General features: G+C 47.2%; 2 protein-coding genes across 3 annotated transcripts; both read right to left on the reverse strand.

Moving 5' to 3' along the window:
• Nucleotides 1-2,394: 2,394 nt before the first annotated feature.
• On the reverse strand, nucleotides 2,395-12,518 carry pggt1b (protein geranylgeranyltransferase type I, beta subunit). Its single transcript, XM_084690076.1, has 9 exons — nucleotides 12,346-12,518; nucleotides 11,579-11,697; nucleotides 10,377-10,441; nucleotides 9,695-9,846; nucleotides 9,364-9,496; nucleotides 8,683-8,728; nucleotides 6,729-6,913; nucleotides 4,703-4,811; nucleotides 2,395-2,621 (listed from the first exon to the last, which is right to left on the reverse strand). Exons 1-9 carry the CDS (start codon nucleotides 12,471-12,473, stop codon nucleotides 2,473-2,475), a joined length of 1,086 nt encoding a protein of 361 aa, XP_084546202.1. The 5' UTR covers nucleotides 12,474-12,518; the 3' UTR covers nucleotides 2,395-2,472.
• Nucleotides 12,519-12,671: 153 nt separating this feature from the next.
• ccdc112 (coiled-coil domain containing 112) lies at nucleotides 12,672-17,327 on the reverse strand. 2 transcript variants are annotated; one of them, XM_084690074.1, is made up of 12 exons: nucleotides 17,183-17,327; nucleotides 16,460-16,601; nucleotides 16,052-16,164; nucleotides 15,767-15,888; nucleotides 15,583-15,672; nucleotides 15,422-15,497; nucleotides 14,994-15,252; nucleotides 14,492-14,629; nucleotides 13,772-14,182; nucleotides 13,287-13,382; nucleotides 13,070-13,188; nucleotides 12,672-12,877 (listed from the first exon to the last, which is right to left on the reverse strand). In XM_084690074.1, the coding sequence occupies exons 1-12, from the start codon at nucleotides 17,242-17,244 to the stop codon at nucleotides 12,847-12,849; spliced, it is 1,659 nt and encodes a 552-aa protein (XP_084546200.1). In that variant the 5' UTR covers nucleotides 17,245-17,327; the 3' UTR covers nucleotides 12,672-12,846. The 2 variants fall into 2 exon arrangements, with proteins under 2 accessions (XP_084546200.1, XP_084546201.1); XM_084690075.1 differs by lacking the exon at nucleotides 17,183-17,327 and having other exon boundaries at nucleotides 16,460-17,056.
• Between the last annotated feature and the right edge of the window lie 972 nt (nucleotides 17,328-18,299).

The following is an 18,299-nucleotide window of genomic DNA, read 5'->3' on the forward strand; positions in this document are numbered from 1 at the left end:
AGAGCCCATGTGTGCTTCCTCTTCCTGTACCCAGAGCCCATGTGTGCTTCCTCTTCCTGTACCCAGAGCCCATGTGTGCTTCCTCTTCCTGTACCCAGAGCCCATGTGTGCTTCCTCTTCCTGTACCCAGAGCCCATGTGTGCTTCCTCTTCCTGTACCCAGAGCCCATGTGTGCTTCCTCTTCCTGTACCCAGAGCCCATGTGTGCTTCCTCTTCCTGTACCCAGAGCCCATGTGTGCTTCCTCTTCCTGTACCCAGAGCCCATGTGTGCTTCCTCTTCCTGTACCCAGAGCCCATGTGTGCTTCCTCTTCCTGTACCCAGAGCCCATGTGTGCTTCCTCTTCCTGTACCCAGAGCCCATGTGTGCTTCCTCTTCCTGTACCCAGAGCCCATGTGTGCTTCCTCTTCCTGTACCCAGAGCCCATGTGTGCTTCCTGGTCCATAGTCCAGTTCATCACCAAACTGCTGAGTCAGGGAAGAGGGTGATTAAAACGGAGAGCAAATCAGCCGATCAATACCAGGGAGAGCTAGCATGCAGCGCAGACTGAAGTATGTGGCCAGATAACAGTGTGGAGCTTAATCAATGAAGACATGGTGGGGAAAAGGGGACAGTAATGTTGATCCATGAAGTCTTTCTTAGGTTGTGTTGCATCCAAATCTCAAAGCGGAGGGTTTCAAACACATTCTCAACAAAAGACATATTCAAAGATGGTGCAAATCAAAATTAGCATATTGTTTAATTGTTTCAAATAAATACTGCAAAGCCATCATTTTTATCATTTTGACATGATAATAATATGCCGTTGTTTAATTCACATTTCAACGATGCATATCAAATTCCCCTTTCTCACTGGTGTAAGCAGTTATTACACTGAGCACTTACAGGATAGATTTGATTATCTTTTTATACAAGTCTACACTTAATATTTCTATAAAGTATAGAAAAAATAAATTCAATTTAGACTTTTGCTTTTTTTTATAGTCTAGTTCATGACGAGGCAAACATTCAGGTGTCAGGTGTCTGACCCAGTAACCCACTCACCTGCAACCACCTGAGAGCTGCAAAGAGACCCTCCCCTGGACCAGCTAGCCTAGCGCTTAGCAGTTAGCTCAGTCATAGATGCTAGTCCATTGATCTCTAGTTGGACTTGGTACCCTAACATCCACTTAGCTTGGCCATAGATGCTAGTCGAATCATCACTGTTAGCAACAACAACCACCCTGGCAGCGCAAGCTCACATTTCTTTCTCACTTAAGTGACGTGAGACGAGAGGTGGTTCTGACTGTCTCGGGCCTGCTCCTTCAACATTCAACGCACCAAAGACCAGCTCTCTGCAGTGCTGCAGCTCTCTAGAAGCAGAACTGAAGACAGCTGAGCTAGGCAGCTAGGGATGGGCTGTGGGTGTTGTTTGTGTCTGGAAGGGGGGGGGGGGTCTCTGCATCTCAGGGTAGAGTGCAGCCGGTCTGCTGTGTGAGGCACATTTCAGAGAGGAGAATCAAGTTTGCGTGAGTGGCGCCCGGTCAACCTAATCTCAGACCGGGCCGAGGACTGTGATTGGTCGAGAGGACCGCTCAATCACAGAACACCAGACAGCGGCTAACAAAACAGACAGGAACGCAACGACCATCAACCGTGAGTTCTGGGAACACAAGAGGCTTTGACAAGGTGTGGTTAGTCACCATGTTGTTGTGTTCTTCACAACAGAAATCATCTTTAGAAACAAATGACATAATAAAAAAAAAAACAACAACACAACCAAACAAAATTCAAGGCAAAAAACTTCTAAGCGAAGTGTTTGAGATGGTCGTGTGACCGAGGCGGAATCTAGCATCTAGGCGTCCACGCCTTCGCAGAAGCCGTCTCTGAAACGTGAAAGTAAAGAGAGACAGAAGCGTGATAAATGTTTCCCTCTAAACCAACGCAGACACATTTGGAGTCCGGTTCAACCTGGTGATGCTGAGTGGAGCTTGGGGGCGTGGCCAGGGTAGAATCCCCTCCGCCTGTTTGGCCTCAATAATTGATGGAGACGTTCTTTTATTTATTCGCCTTTTCTCTTCCCTCCGAATCAGCGCGAGTCCTCTCCTCTCTCCTCTGATGACTAGGGTTTCTATTGCTAAAGTAGCTGGGGGGGGGGGGGGGCAGGCTAGACATGGCCGGGGGGGGCTTGTTGTGGTGGTGGGATGAGGGGAGCTGGGGGTCACAGTCGGTGGGGGGGGGGGCTAGATAGGGGGCCCCAGTGGAGGCTGCCAGGGTGTATGAGTGGGGGTGACGGGGTGCTGACTAACACAGTGCCGGTGCGTGAGGGGGCATGGTGAGTGGAGGTGAACACTGGGAAGCTTGGAATCTGAGGGATGTGGGCGGGGGAGGGGGGCGAGGGGTGAGGGACAGGGTGAGAGGGAGGAGGGTGAGGGAGGGGGGTGAGGGACAGGGTGGGAGGGAGAGGGAGGGAGGGGGGTCTGTGTGTGCAGCTGTCAGGTGCAGGTGCTGGCCCAGGTCTGGTGCAGCTGCTGCAGGTACTGAAAGGCCCTGTGGGTGACGTTGAGAGCAGGGTGGACCCTGCGCAGCTCAGCCTCACCCATCAGAGACAGACCACAGATCCCAAAGTAGGCGTGGAGTGGATCTGGAGACGACACCGGGAGAAACTAGGTCAGACACACACCTACACACACACACTCCTGCACAACACACACCTCATACACACCCACTCCTACACACACACACACACACACAGAAAGGCAGCTGCTAGTGATAGTTAGACAGCATTTAACAATCTGTTACTAGATCTGGCATGCAGCTCTGTTTTCGGTTGCTCAGGTCTGACCCAGTTTGACAGCAGGGCCACACCTGGCAACCCGCAGCCTGGGGTGTGTGTGTGTGTGTGTGTGTGTGTGTTTGTGGACGATCAGCTACAGCCCTACACCCGAAACAAAAGACACCCCTGCCTCCATCACATGGAGTAACAGGAATATGATTATTTTATTTATTTAAAGGAAGATCATTGATCTAAAGTCTGTGGGCATAGTTCCAGCCTCAGACCATCTCCTGCTTGTGTTTCTGAATGAAACTGATCTGGACAAGATAACTGACAGGATGCCAATAAACTCGACCAAATCCTATTTTAGCGTTCGATTTCCTGAAAGCTTTAGGTCCTTAACTGCCTGACCAAGAAGCCCCTGCGAAGCTTCCAGAATGAAAAGACATCCATGAACACAAGGTCTGCACCTCCACATGCATCCCAGCAGCTGCAGCCTACATTCATTAGCAACTGAAAACAGAAAGCACAGATCTGCCCAGACCATCTCTGCTGTTGTCTTGACAAGCAACAAAAACAACAGTCTGTGTGTGAGTGCATCTGAGTGTGTGTGTGTGTGTGCATCTGAGTGTGTGTGTGTGAGTGAATGGGTGTATTGTTGTGAGACAGCCCCTGTAAAGCAGACATCCATAATGCATGCTGACCCCTCTTAAAGGGCCACTTCCCACAGGAGGCTCCGTGAGCCAGCAGCACAGTAAAGTGGACCTTTATTCAATTATAATTAAATGATATGGGATTGGACCTGGGACGTTAAAATCAATTATAAAGCCATTTCTAATATTGATCATGATTAATGTCTCCTGGCGTTATGGGATAGATGTGTTTTGTTCGCTGCGGTGATGTGCTGTGTTTACGGAGCTTGTAGAACATTCTAGAGAACTTTGGCCCAAGGCACATAGGCTGCGGACTTGAATGTGGGATTTCACAATAAAAGCTTTATAATCAGATCTAAAAATACTCTCAGATGATCGAATAAAAAAAACTACATTTTACATCCCTGTCCAAAACATCAAGGAAGTTTTACACTCAGACTTGACTTTGACCAGATTATGCTCTCTCTCACTATCCCTCCCCCTCCCTCTCTCCCCTCCCTCCCTCTCCCCCCTCCCTCCCTCTCTCCCCTCCCTCCCTCTCTCCCCTCCCTCCCTCTCTCCCCTCCCTCTCTCTCCTCCCTCCCTCTCTCCCTCCCTCCCTCTCTCCCCTCCCTCTCTCCCCTCCCTCTCTCCCCTCCCTCTCTCCCTCCCTCCCTCTCTCCCCTCCCTCCCTCTCTCTTTAACATCCCCCTGGCCTCACCTCTGGCCTCACTTTAACATCCCCCTGGCCTCACCCCTGGCCTCACTTTAACATCCCCCTGGCCTCACCCCTGGCTGAGGAACAAGCAGTCCTGGAAGCTGAGCTGGATGCTGTCCCATAGCTCTGGCTGGACGATAATCACTTCATTAATAAGATATACACCTCCCTCCCTCCCTCCCTCCCTCCCTCCCTCGGAGTGTACAGTTACCAGCTTGTTTCCACTGACAGGGGCCAACGTCTGTCTGTCTGTCTCTCTCTCTGTCTCTCTCTCTGTCTCTCTCTCTGTCTCTCTCTCTCTCTCTCTCTCTCTCTCTGTCTCTCTCTGTCTGTCTCTCTCTGTCTCTCTCTGTGTCTCTGTCTCTCTCTGTGTCTCTGTCTCTCTCTGTCTCTCTCTCTCTCTCTCTGTCTGTCTCTCTCTCTCTGTCTGTCTCTCTCTGTCTGTCTGTCTCTGTCTGTCTCTCTGTCTGTCTGTCTCTCTGTCTGTCTGTCTCTGTCTCTCCCTGTCTCTGTCTCACACACACACACACACACACACACATCCCTTTCAACACATCTCTGTTAGACCAAAACAGGCCTCTCTTACCCCCCCCCCCTACCTGGGTGGCTGTCAGGCCACTTGGCGAAGCCTCCCACCAGCCGGTCCTGAGTTGAGAGGATGTAGTTGCGGTTCTTCTCAAAGTTAGTGTACTGAAACACATCCAACAACTAGAGAGATAGAGAGAGAGAGGCAGGGAGGGAGAAGGAGAGAGAGAGAGAGGCAGAGAGGGAGAAGGAGAGAGAGAGAGAAAGATGGGGAACGACAGAAGGGGTGAGGAGGACAGGGGTGCACATTTCACCACAACACCTTAGAGCGCAGGAAGCCTCCCTCAGAGAACAGCAGCATGAGCCCTAAAGGACACAGCACTGTGTCATGATGAAACCATCACACACAACAAGATCCGGTGTGCAGCTTAAGACTACCAGCCGAGCCACACAAATCACTCCAGCATATCACATGTCAGTGTACCTCTATTGATGTCCCATTCAAAACACACTGATAAGGAATAAGCATATCAAGATGGACTATACAGGTATCATATCTCATAGCTGTTTGCTCCAGTACTGGAGTCAACATGCTGCTGTAAGACTTGTTAGGGAGTGTGTGTGTGTGTCAGGGCTCCAGACTGCGACCAAATGGTCGCATTTTGCGACCAGTTTTTGAGACAGTGCGAGCATTTTTTACAAGCACTCGCGCATGTGCGACCTACACATTTTGAATTTATTGGATGTACACAACATCAGCACACGTTAGCAAGAGATACGATGTTCTAGTAAGACAGCGATATCAGCGAGCCCTCGGCATTAGTACCGTAGCTAAAAGTCTAGAAAAGTTTAGGCTATTTTTCGCTAGGTAATGCTACCTATAAACCTAGCTAAAAGTCTAGGAAAGTTTTGGCTATTTTTCGCTAGGTTCCTACGAACATGTCTTAATCTGCCAGACAAGTGGATTCCCCTTCGTTCTTTAGGTGAGCAGTTTCACAAGCCCTTCTTACCCGGCGTCATGGAGCCGAGCAGCTAAATACTTATTTAGCACTAGCGCTGCTACTGTATCCCTGTCTGTTTGCGCTGTTGCGTTGTTATACTCAGCAAGTATTGTGTTGTGATGTCGGGGGAGGAAAAAGTGCATCATACATTTAAGTCCTTTAGCTAAGACTTGCATGTACAGTGCGTAATGTCACTTTAAATGTATTTAAACTCAAGCTTATGTGGTGGGTCAATGTATATCAGTTGTGTCAGTAAAAAAAAAACTGATCCATCTGCAACCGACGCAAGCACACCCTAGAAATTGGTGATTCTAGGATCAGACCTTTAGGGGTGCTTAGCCCCCAATGAGAATGTGACGTGAATACAGTCCCTTGCAAATGTGCTAAACCACCTTGCTAATATAAATCCCTAATTTCACAGGATAACAATTAATACAGTTATGTATTATTATGCAAAATATTGAAAGAATTAAAAAACTAAGGATGTCCCTGTCTTCATGAACTACCAGCATCAAATGATAATAAACAATATATATATATATATATATATATATATTTTTTTTTTTAGGGTTGCTGAGATGAAACTTAGGGGGTGCTTGAGCACCTCTGAAAAGGGTCTAAAATTCGCCACTGACTTGTACCCTCTCTAGTTACATTAATAATGACATTGCAGGTTAATATAAGGTGTGCCCCTACATTTTCCTCTTGCACTCCTAACATTTTCAGTCAGGGGCTACTGTGCTCCTAGTAAAAAAGTTAGTCTGGAGCCCTGTGTGTGATAGGTTAGGCTCCAGTCTCAGGTTAGTCTGCTCACAGACAGCGTTGAAAGCTGACAGTGCCTCACATGACCACACACACACACACACAACTGTACGATGCAGGGTTAACATTGTACACATGGGGATCACACACGCTGTGCTTGCGTGTGATTGCTGAGGGCTGGGCCTCGTCTGACTGCTGGGGGGAGGGGAAGCCTGTGGACCCGGGACTGAAACAGCACAGGTTATGGACTGTTTGAGATGGTTCCACCCATTTCAACAGACTCATAGAGTATAGTCTCTCATGCGTGTGTGTGTCAGAGTGCGTGTGTGTGCTCTACCTCCAGTGTGGCGCCCACCCAGAAGGAGTAGCAGGTGTCGACGGGTTTGTTGGGTCGGCCCTGGAAGCCGTTGCGCTGCCTCAGGATGCACCAGCGGCGGATCCTGTCCAGCTCCCGCTGGCTCAGAGCCTCCTCCAGCCGGCCCATGAGCCGCAGCGCTGCCACCGCACAGAACGTGGACCCGCCTGGGGGTCAGAGGTCAGGGGTCAACAAGCTGAGAGGGGAGGATGAGCGCATGGAGGGATGGACTGAGAGAGATAGGGAGGCAGGCTGTGATGTTGACAGACTGAATAAAGATCCAATCACAGGGGAGGGGGAAGGCGGGGTCAGTTGATAGACAGCGACAGCAACACACACAGACAGACACAGAGACAGACAGACAGACAGAGACACACAGACAGACACAGAGACAGACAGACAGACACACAGAGACAGACAGAGACACACAGACAGACAGACACACAGAGACAGACAGACACACTGAGACAGACAGACAGACAGACACACAGAGACAGACAGAGACAGACAGACAGACAGACACACAGAGACAGACAGAGACAGACAGACACACAGAGACACAGACAGACACACAGATATACACAGATACAGACAGACACACAGAGGCAGACAGACAGACACACAGAGACAGACAGAGACACACAGAGACACAGACAGACATACAGAGACATACAGACACACAGAGACAGACAGACCTGCCACTACACGGAAAGCTGAGGTTAGTGACCTGACAGTGACTCTGGAAAGCTGACAGACAGGTAGACCCACAGACAGGTAGACCCACAGACAGGTAGACCCACAGACAGGCAGGTTAGACTGTACACTAACAGCAGTTTAATAACAAGGTATAAAGAACAGGGTGCGACACTGTTCTAAGTACAGTACGCTTGAGGCCCCCTCAGACAACATGCACCCCCATGCCAGCCAAACACACACACAGTTATGCTGGTTAATCTCTCTCTTTGATCACATCAGTATCCTTCTTGTGCCTGGAGTAGCACTCCAGCAGAGAAAGAGTGAGTGTGTGTGTGTGTGTGTGTGTGTGTGTGATGTCGGTGCGTGTTTAAGTAATGATGGGGTTTATCATCCACGTTAGAGAAGCTCCATCCATCACACCCCTTAGTGTTCAGCTGTCACCCCACCCTCACTACCTGCTTATCACCACGGAAACAGTCTGTGTGTGTGTGTGTGTGTGTGTGTGGGGGGGGGGGGGGGCGGCTATACATCTGAGCTGAAGCAGTAGATGGGGGGCTGTGCAGGCAGAAAATAACTAGGAACACACACACACACCTATACACACAGACACTAGGAAGGGCCCAACACACACACACCTATACACACAGACACACACACCTATACACACAGACACACACACACCTATACACACAGACACACACACACCTATACACACAGACACTAGGAAGGGCCCAACACACAAACACCTATACACACAGACACGCACACACAGGTCTTATACTCCCCTTGGCACATACACTATGAAATAAGGGTGTGGAGTCTATAATACTTATAATCACTCCTCCAGAATGTGGTTGAATAAAGGTGGTTTGGTTCTGGCTGGGAGTGAACTGTGGTGTGACGGTGCCAGAGAGAGGGATCTTCATACTGGGGGGTGGACCTCCAGGGATGGTCTAATAGGACTGCAATCATGTACTGTGTATGTACACGCATGTATGTGTGTCTGTGTATGTGTGTTTGTGTATGTGTGTCTGTGTGTGTGTGTCAGAGACACGTGTGTGTGATTGAGCCTCCTCCAACCATGTAGTATTGTGTTCCCAGTACGAACATGGTCTTGTGTCTTTAAATGTGAGTGAACAGACTGCTTCCTGTGTACACAGGAAGTTACACTCTCTCTCTCTCTCTGTCTCTCTCTCTCTCACACACACACACACACACACTCACTCACTCACTCACTCACCATGGGACTCCAGCCCCGCCCCCTGACCAATCCCGTTGTCATAAGACTGTGGAGAGAGAAAACCAACACATAAACAAAGCAAACGGACAGAGCTGAATGACCCAACATTAGTCACGCAGGATCAAAAGAAGAGCACGTCACCACGGCAACGCCATGATGAGAGAGAGACACATCCAGGCTAGCACTAGAGCTAGGCTAACCGGCTACATGTTATAATCCACTGTTGGAGGAACTGTGCTGGACAGGAGGGCAGAGAAAGACCAGAGACGGGAGAGAGGCTAGGAGAGACAATAGTGCCTTCTCTCCTCGTCTGTGACCCCGGGGGAGAGGAGGGAGGGAAGGAGCCAAACGCTGGACTATTGTGCTGGGTACAGCAGCCGGTGTCTAAATGATATTGTCTTAGAGGGCTTCAGTTCTAAAGAGCCCTGATGATGTGATGCACAATGACTCAACATGGTCCCAGACAGCACTATGGTGCAGGCGCAGTAATGTTGCTTAACCCTGGTATACTGTCCTGTGTGTTGTTCTTCAGTATATCTCTCAGGAGAGACCTACCATAAACCTACTTCTACAGTGTATCTCTCTGGAGAGACCCACCATAAACCTGCTTTTACAGTGTATCTCTCTGGAGAGACCTACCATAAACCTGCTTCTACAGTGTATCTCTCAGGAGACACCTACCATGCTCTTCCTGACGTAGTCGGTGGCCTTGTGTGTGTCCATGCCCGACCAGTCGTTAAGCATGTAGCAGATGCAGGCGGCGCAGTAGACAAAGCGCATGTCGTTCTCACTTCCCTCCGGGACGGCGTAGAAGCTGCAGACACAGGGAGGAAACAGAGATGCTCTTCACTGGGAGGAAGGTCATGCTGGGTCACGGGGTCATCCGGGACTGTCTGTCTGTCTAACCCTCTCCCCGTCTGCCTGCCTGCCTGCCTGCCTGCCTGCCTGCCTGCCTGCCTGCCTGCCTGCCTGCCCGTCTGTCTGCCTGCCTGTCTGCCCATCACCTCCTTACCTTCCGTCCTCCAGCTGCAAAGCCCTGAGCCCGGCCAGACAGGCCTCTTTGTTGACGCGGCTCAGGTCGTCTCCCAGGATGAGCAGGCAGGCCAGCCCTGTGTAGGTCATGGCCACATGGCCACTGTCGTAGGGGTGTGCCACCCCCAGGCCCTGGGCAGGACACAGACAGCAGCTGCTACATTTCATTCATTCAGAAGCTTTTATCCAAATACATTTCCAAAGTGGGGAACTTCCCCATCTGGAAAATACAGCGTGAGATCAAGGATCTGAAGTGCAGAGTTCTTTTTTCTGAACTTTTTTTCCACACAGTGAAAGGAGATAGAAAAGAGAAGCCAAAAGGAGGGGAGATTTCTTCAACCTTTCAAAACATGAAACTTTTTATTTTATTTTTATCATTATTGTTGCCTTCTTCCTTGCTCCATGGTAGCATAGACTAGCTTATGTTTGTAGAAAGACAATGACAAGAAAAAATATGGATCATGCCACCATATACAGATTAAAACTAAAGTAATGATCCTGGCTTTAAAATGTAATAAGTAGAATGTACAGATACTCGTGTGAAAAATTTGAAATTAAAAAGTTGTCGAAAAAAAAATAGGGAAGTAAAGTACTGATACCAGAAAAATCTACAGGAACAAAGTATTGGTCCTCGGTTACATCCTAGTTGTGGCCAGCCATACCTTGGTGCTGTATGGAACTCCGATGTGTGACGACCCCCGGAAACCACATCGTCCTAGATTTGATTCTGAGGACACGGAGGAATAACGTCAGAAGGTTTCTGTTCTACAGAGGGGAGGCTGTGTTTGACTCTGGTGCACTACTGCCACCTAGTGTCCATGAGAAAGTTGAACCCAAAGAGGCTACAGTGAAGCCAGGAGTATGGAAGTAGGATAATGAACTTATCAGCAGCCATGTAACACTACTTATCACCATATTACAACACCAATTCAATCTGCTCGTTTAGGCGCGTCAACAAAGATATGTACAGTGAGTGACACTTACAACAGCTTTGCAAAAAATAAACACCTAGAATTTAATTTAGCTAACATATGGCGAAATCTCACATTCCTGTTAGCCTCAAGGCTCTAATCAAAATAAACATGGGTAACATATGGCAGAAGCTTTTCCAGTGCACAAACAAACAAAAAAAACTTCCTGGTAAGATTCATGTTCCTCAGATGAATAATTCAACCCAAGGCGTGAGGACTCAGAACAGATGGCTGAAGGGAGTGATTAGGACTGTCCAGATGAAAGCTTATCAAATATTCACTTGATCAAACCCAGAGAGTCTTTACACACATGTGGGAGGGGCGGAATATGAAGTCTGGCCACTGCCCAAATAAGTAGCCTTCAGGCCTAATGAAGGGGGCAGCTGTGGGTGTCCAGCAGGGGTGTAACAATATACTGTGGAACAATTTATCACAATACAAAGTGTTTACAATATGTATGGTACAGTTATGGCAATATTCTTACAATATGACGTCCGTTTGATCCTATTGGTTGAGCTACCAGCACGCGACCTACTCTGCACCTGCATCATGCCTGCATTCATTGCATTCACAGAAATCGCTCGAACAGAATTAACTGAATTGTATGTACAACAAAGACAATTATTGAAAATGTTTAATGTTTTGGAAATAAATCTGTTAACTGAATTTCAGTTTCATTTCAAATGTTGTTGAAAATATCGTGATACGTATTGTATTGTACACCCAGTATTGTGATATGTATCAAATCGTGAGCTGAGTGTATCGTTACACCCCTAGTGTCTAGTGTGTGTGCTATACAGTTCATTTGCGCGACCTTTTTTTTATCTATTTAGCACAACGATTTTATCCAAAGCGACGTATGAACAGTGCGTCAAAAGCTCCAGGGTACTCACGATCGTCGCTAGGCAACACTTGTAAGGAGTAGATCCACTCTATCATGCTGGGCTTGTCTATCACGTCCAGTGCATCCAAAACGTCCAGGCCAGACAAGGCGAAGAACACTATGGTCAACCTGGCCAGGAGAAAGCCACACCAGACACAGCTAAACTCAGTATATATATCAGGTGGATTGGGTTTAACTATTACTACAGAGTTTTTGACTTGCAGATCAGGGTGAAGCTGGTTCGAATCCCCACGTGTATAGATTGCTTTGGGTAAAGACTCAACAGAATTTGTTACTTCATTTCGCAGATATGTCACTGGGGATCAAGCCAGATGCAAGTAGTTATGCGTTTTACCTTTAAAAGAACACTCTGGGATTGGTTAAATTATGACACAGAAATAATTTGATTTAAAAGTATGTACCATGTATCCTGTACTTATTTAGCCGGCTGTAGGTGATGAAAGCCAGCGGTTACTGTACGCGACAGTAGCTGTCACTTTGAGAACGAGCTCCTAAAAACCTCTGATTACACATGTTTAGTACAGCAACACAATGTTTCTGCACTCACAGTCACCACTACCCAAAGTTATTCAGCTAGCTAGTTTAAAACTATTACCTATTACATATGACCGACAGATGAAACACGCAAAGTTAGCTCATGCTAGCTTGACTACTAGCCTCCCATTTCAAACAGCAAGGATGGCTAGCTTCGCTACGGTAGCTGAGGAAGTTGTAAGAGAAGATTGTGACAGAATCTTTCCTTTACGATTTATGTACCTGCTTGTTTCAAGCGACGAATATCTCTCCGGCAACACCTGCAACGACCTTTCAAAGAATCGTACATGACGATCTCTTAAAAAGTCAATTTGCTCAAATTCGGCAAGCGGGTTCTCTTCCTCCGCCATCTTTGAGATCGACAGCTAGTAACAACTTCCGTAACCAAGACAACATCACATCCGTAAACAAGTCGACTGCCTTTTGGGTTGCCAGGTTGGTCTATAGGTTTGGATTAGGTGTGGTGGGGTGGTGGTAGGAATTGTATGGAAGATGTATAAGATAACAGAATATTTACAGAGATAACACATTCATGAATACCAAAACAATTTCATTTTAATTAAAGAAGTTTAATTCAATTAAAGGCAACATTGCATTGCAATAGAGCAGACAACTATTTACAAGTCATAGAAACTGACTCTGAAGGTACATTTTTAAAACAGTTAGCATGCTTCTTTAAAAGCATACACATATAATCTACCTGTGACACTCCCTTGGCCTGTATCACAGTCCTTGCCTCCAGGTAGGAACCGCCCTGGAAAAAAAACAAAATTAGAGCTTAAAACAATGAATCAATGACATATCATTACATTTTATTCATTTACCACACTTTTATCCAAAGCGACGTAGAAACAGTGCATACATCTTATGGCTAAACCACCATACAGTAACCTCACCTGGCTCGACCCACCAAAACTTCTGAATGGATTACTCTGAGCGAGTTTACCTGTGGAACATCTGCAGCACAGGCCCTCCCCCCGTGGGCCCGATCTCTTTGGTACGTTCCTCCCAGCCCCTGGTGGGCTTACACACTCTGGAGGGATCACGGCTGACATTCACCACCACCTCAGGAGGTGAAAAACAAAACCATCTCAACTCAGCCAACCACACAATCCTCAGTCATGGTGCGGGTCAAGGGATTAAAGATGTATATTTCCCAGTACCTTCTCCTTCAACTTTGCTAGTCTCTTCTGTCTCTCCTCTTCCTGCTTCTCCTTCATTTGTTTCTCCAGAAGTTTGCTTTCCATCTTGTGGAGGTCCTGCAAAGAGCAACTGACATCACACTCTGACCCGACCTCCAACCAGGAGTCAGATGGCTGAGCGGTGAGGGAGTCGGGCTAGTAATCAGAAGGTTGCTGGATCGATTCCCCATCATGCCAAATGACGTTGTGTCCTTGGGCAAGGCACTTCACCCTACTTGCCTCGGGGGGAATGTCCCTGTACTTACTGTAAGTCGCTCTGGATAAGAGCGTCTGCTAAATGACTAAATGTAACCAAGCATAAACACGTAGTGTCACCATACAGTTCATACCCCCCCTGTACCTCGCTTTAGATAAAAACGTCTCCTAAATGAATTCATTATATACCTGAGTGAGTACCTGTTACTTTGGACTTAATGAGCTAATAAATACATAAGTTGTTGACAAACCCTCTCCTGGAAGCGTCTGATCTCCTGTCCAGCCGTCCGCCTCCTCTCCTCCTCCTCACCCTGCTCCTCCTCAGCCCTCCTCAGCGCCTGCGCCTCCTCCTCCTCCCTCCTCTCTCGGAGCTGGGCCTCCAGAGCCAGCTTCACCTCCTGCTGCCTCCTGCGCTCCTCCTGGACCCTCCTCCTCTGCTGCACCTCCTCCGCCCGCCTCCGCTCCTCCTCCTGCTCCTGCTGCCTCCTCCTCCGCTCCCTCCAGTCCTGCAGACGCAAGGCAGCCTCCCTCCTCTCTTCCTCGGCCTGGCGCCGCAGGGCCAGGGCCTGGGCCTCCCTCCTGGCAGCGCCCTCTTCCTCACCCTGGATCTGCAGCCTGGCTAGCCTGCTCTGCTGCCTGGCTGACCTCCACCTCTGGATCGCCTGGTGGTGGAGGAACAACAGGCCCGCTTGAAAACCTTTGATCCTTCATTCATCCCAGTTACAAAACATCCTAGTTCCTAACTCAGAACTTTAGAAACCAGAGGTAAGACAACTCTTTATTTCTGGAAACAGCTAAAAGTTACCAATAAACAAAGACCTTTATATAATCAAATCACCTGGACATTCTGCTTTTTACAAGCGTCTAATATACCCTCAGTCTGCCCACGGGTGATTTCGCAACATGGTATTCACTACAGAGCCTGTATTGGGCCAGGGAGAATGACCGCGTGGTGTCCTGGTGAACACTACCTCCTTCTTCTGGTGATGGAGGTGGAGCAGCTCCAGGTACCATTCCTCGTGCTTCTGCAGGTCCTGCAGGGTCCGGCCAGGCAGGTACAGCTGGGCCTCCTTCCTGTAGGCAGGCCTCCCATGGTGTTTGGTCCACACCTGCACGGATATCATAGAGACATTTTCACACTGTCTCCTACTGTTGTCAAGGTTGTTCTTTGTCATGGCTACGCATATTTCCTGTCATCTTCTCTGCTGTGTTTATCTCATACAGATAACATTTACATTTTACATTTACATTTAGTCATTCAGCAGACGCTCTTATCCAGGGCGACTTACAGTAAGTACAGGGACATACCGCTGATGCAAGTAGCGTGCCTTGCCCAAGGACACAACGTCATTTGAAACAGCCAGAAATTGAACCGGAAACCTTCTGATTAATAGCCCGATTCCCTAACCGCTCAGCCATCTAACCCTCTTAGATTCGTCTTTTTATTTAATGATTAGTTCTTTACATCCTCACCTTGAGGAAGCTCTGGTGGTCGTAGGGGTCCCAGCCCCCCTGCAGCCCCCCCGTTTGCAGCAGGAACGTCTCCAGGGCCGACACCTCAGGGGGAGGCTCCGCCTCCGTGGCTCTGGTCACTCCCACCTTGGCTGAGGGAGGCGGGGCCAGTAGCAGGTGGGCGTCGGCTTTCCCAGCTATTGACCAGGCATCCATTTTCCTCTCAAAGGCGCTGACCTCCAGGGCACAGGTCCTCTCCTCCTTCAACAGCTCCTCGTACCTGAGGGGGAGGAGGAGGAGGAGGAGGAGGAGGAGGAGAGGAAGGAGGAGGAGGAGAGGAAGGAGGAGGAGGGGAAAGAAAGAGCAAGAGAGGCTTTATAGTTAAGTAAACATATTCTGGAATGTTTACTGTGTGAGTAAAGGGTTGTAATATCTGTGATACGTGTTACCGAAAACGTTGGTCCTCTTTGAAAGTGTTGATTGAATTCTCCACTTCAGTCATTATTTCTTTCAGTTTCTCAATCACTGGAACACGTAATTAAGATATAATAAAGCACGTACCCTATAAGTAGAATGCTGAAAACATCAGTGTTACAGTGGAAAGACTTACATTCTGGAGTTGGCCTGACGTCAGTTAGCTGCCTCTGAAATCTTTTCACTCCATGATGGATTTTGACCAGCTGTTTCTGCAGACTGACCACTGTTAGAATGAGAGAGAGCTATAACACAACCGCCAGGATGTTGTCAAGGATAGTTTTCAGACACATCTGAACGCAGAGTATTTCTAGACTGACTTTCACGCTGATTCTTCTTCCGCAGATCGTTCTCGAACTCCTCCAGCCCCTCGTATCCATCTTTCAAGATATTTTTCCTGGGTTGGGCATTCAACCTTCTCTCGTTCTCTATCTTCTCAATCCTGTACTCATATTAATAGACAATTCAGGTATGTACTTAGTTTACAAAACACAACATTGACCTGGCTGACGAAAGTTACAAACACGAACGGTATTAGGGGAAAACAGTGAAGGAGACTACTTCGGTATCTTCTATAACACAAACCGATTTTGAGAAAATCTTACTGTTTCTTCAGCTTGTCTGCAGTTCGTAGGAATTCCGTCTTCTTTTGCTGAGAAACTTTTTCCTCGTTGTTCTGTGCATTGTGGTGTGCAATGCCATGGAAGTCCCCTTCACCCTGGAAAAAGCGCACACACAAACACAGGTATTATTATAAAAGTATAGTATTGTAGGCCTAGAGACTACGTTTCTCTTTTTAGATTGTTGTTGTTAGTCCTAGAATGTACTGTGGCTAGCAACCCCCAAACAACTAGCCTGCAGGCTAACAATTGCTGCAAGCACTCGCTGGGAGCGTAAGATCTTATCCTCGTCGCTTATAGTTGCGCTCCCAAAAATACCAAGGATGCAAAACATTTTGTTTATAACATATCCGTTCGTAAGAAATAACTGTTTAACAATTGATACACACATACCAGCCGTTGTTTGGCAGCAGGTTCTGCGGTTGTCAGGGAGGCCATCTTCACTGTGCACCTGTTGGCTGAACATTCATCACGTCTTGACCGTATGGCCAGCGGTTGGCGCTGTCGCTCTCCACTCAACTCATCTGGAAGAAAACTCCAGAGAGAGACATATAGTCATTTAGCAGACGCTCTTATCCAGAGACAGACAGAACATATTCCATCTGTGATTGTAGACCACTTTTACTCTTCCAATAAACAACAAACAATGCAATATACTTCTAATTGTGGGCCTCGCTCAATGTAAAACTTTATAGACCCATTCTGGCAACGGATGCGTGTGATTTACAGTTAAATGACGCACAAACGGATCAGCTGCTGCCATAATGAGGTTATTTTTAAGACAACCCTTTAAAATGATGAGTGGCGGCTACGATTACTTTCAGCAATGACTGAGAGATACTCCCTTGACAGTGGCTATGAATAGACAGACAAATCCATTATTGAGAGAGGATATTTAGGATGGCCAATCTCAGGGGTTTAGGGCGTCGTTGTCTTCGCAACACAAATAGCAACCGATCCCCTAATGGGCGGTGTTATAATTTACTACATTCATCTCTGCCACTATGACGAAAATATCATTTGATATAGCCCCCCCCCCCCCCCCATAAATAAAATAAGATATATGATCACTTATGAATGAATGTGTGTAAGTCTACCTACCCTTGAAATAGATACCTGTAATATGTTTCCATCGACCTTCTGGTGTTTTGCGTTTTTTTTGTGGTACAAAATAACATACTCACTCACTCAAGACCCAGTACATTTTCTCGACATCTGAGCATAGCTGCTGCTGACCCATATGTCAGGATGTCAGGACGTAGGTAACAGGAGCGCGTGTGGGTTTGCACGTGTCTCATGTTTACATCTCCTGGCAGCGCTCGAGCTGCAGGACCCCCTGGGGTCAGCCAGGTTGGGCTGAGGGTGAGTCAGGGACGGGGGAAAGTGATCGCTATAAGTGCCTTTCCCTCTGTCCTGGGCCGTGGCACTGCATTCTCTCTCTCTCTCTCTCTCTCTCTCTCTCTCTCTCTCTCTCTCTCTCTCTCTCTCTCTCTCTCTCTCTATCTCTCTCTCTCTCTCTCTCTCTCTCTCTCTCTCTCTCTCTCTCTCTCTCTCTCTCTCTCTCTCTCTCTCTCTCTCTCTCTCTCTCTCTCTCTCTCTCTCTCTCTCTCTCTCTCTCTCTCTCTCTCTCTCTCTCTCTCTCGTTTATTATTATATATTATTATACATTTTTCTGTTATTATTTTTGGGCCCCATTTTAGTGACATCCAAACTAAATCTGTTGTGTACTGTGTCGATGACATATTTCTGTGGATTCCGGCATAGGATAGTTTACTGAATCATACACTAAGTGTATGCACTAAGTACCCTATTTTTATTTTGGTATTTATCGTGTGTACATTATATCTATTTTATACTTTATATTTAGTTTATTTTACATATCTTTCCCCTTAATACATAACTAATACATACTACCTTGTATAGTGTATATTTATATATATATATTTTTTTAATTATTAGATTTTCTCCTATATGTTGAGCTTAATCACTTTCCTGACAAAGTAAATTCTTTGTCTGTGCAAACTTTCATGGTGATTAAAACCCTTTCTGATTCTGATAAACACACACCATGTCATGACCAAAACAAAACATGTTCACTCCAGGCTTGTAGCAGTTACTTCACAAACACATACAAACACAAACATGGATCTTTTCCTTGAAAAATTCATGCACGTGGAACACTTTTGAAGTATTATTTACATATATATATATTTATATAGTGTGTGTAAGTTTT

This window comes from Hypomesus nipponensis, chromosome 24 (genome assembly GCF_054491055.1).
Source record: "Hypomesus nipponensis isolate SF chromosome 24, ASM5449105v1, whole genome shotgun sequence".
Lineage (NCBI taxonomy): Eukaryota > Metazoa > Chordata > Actinopteri > Osmeriformes > Osmeridae > Hypomesus > Hypomesus nipponensis.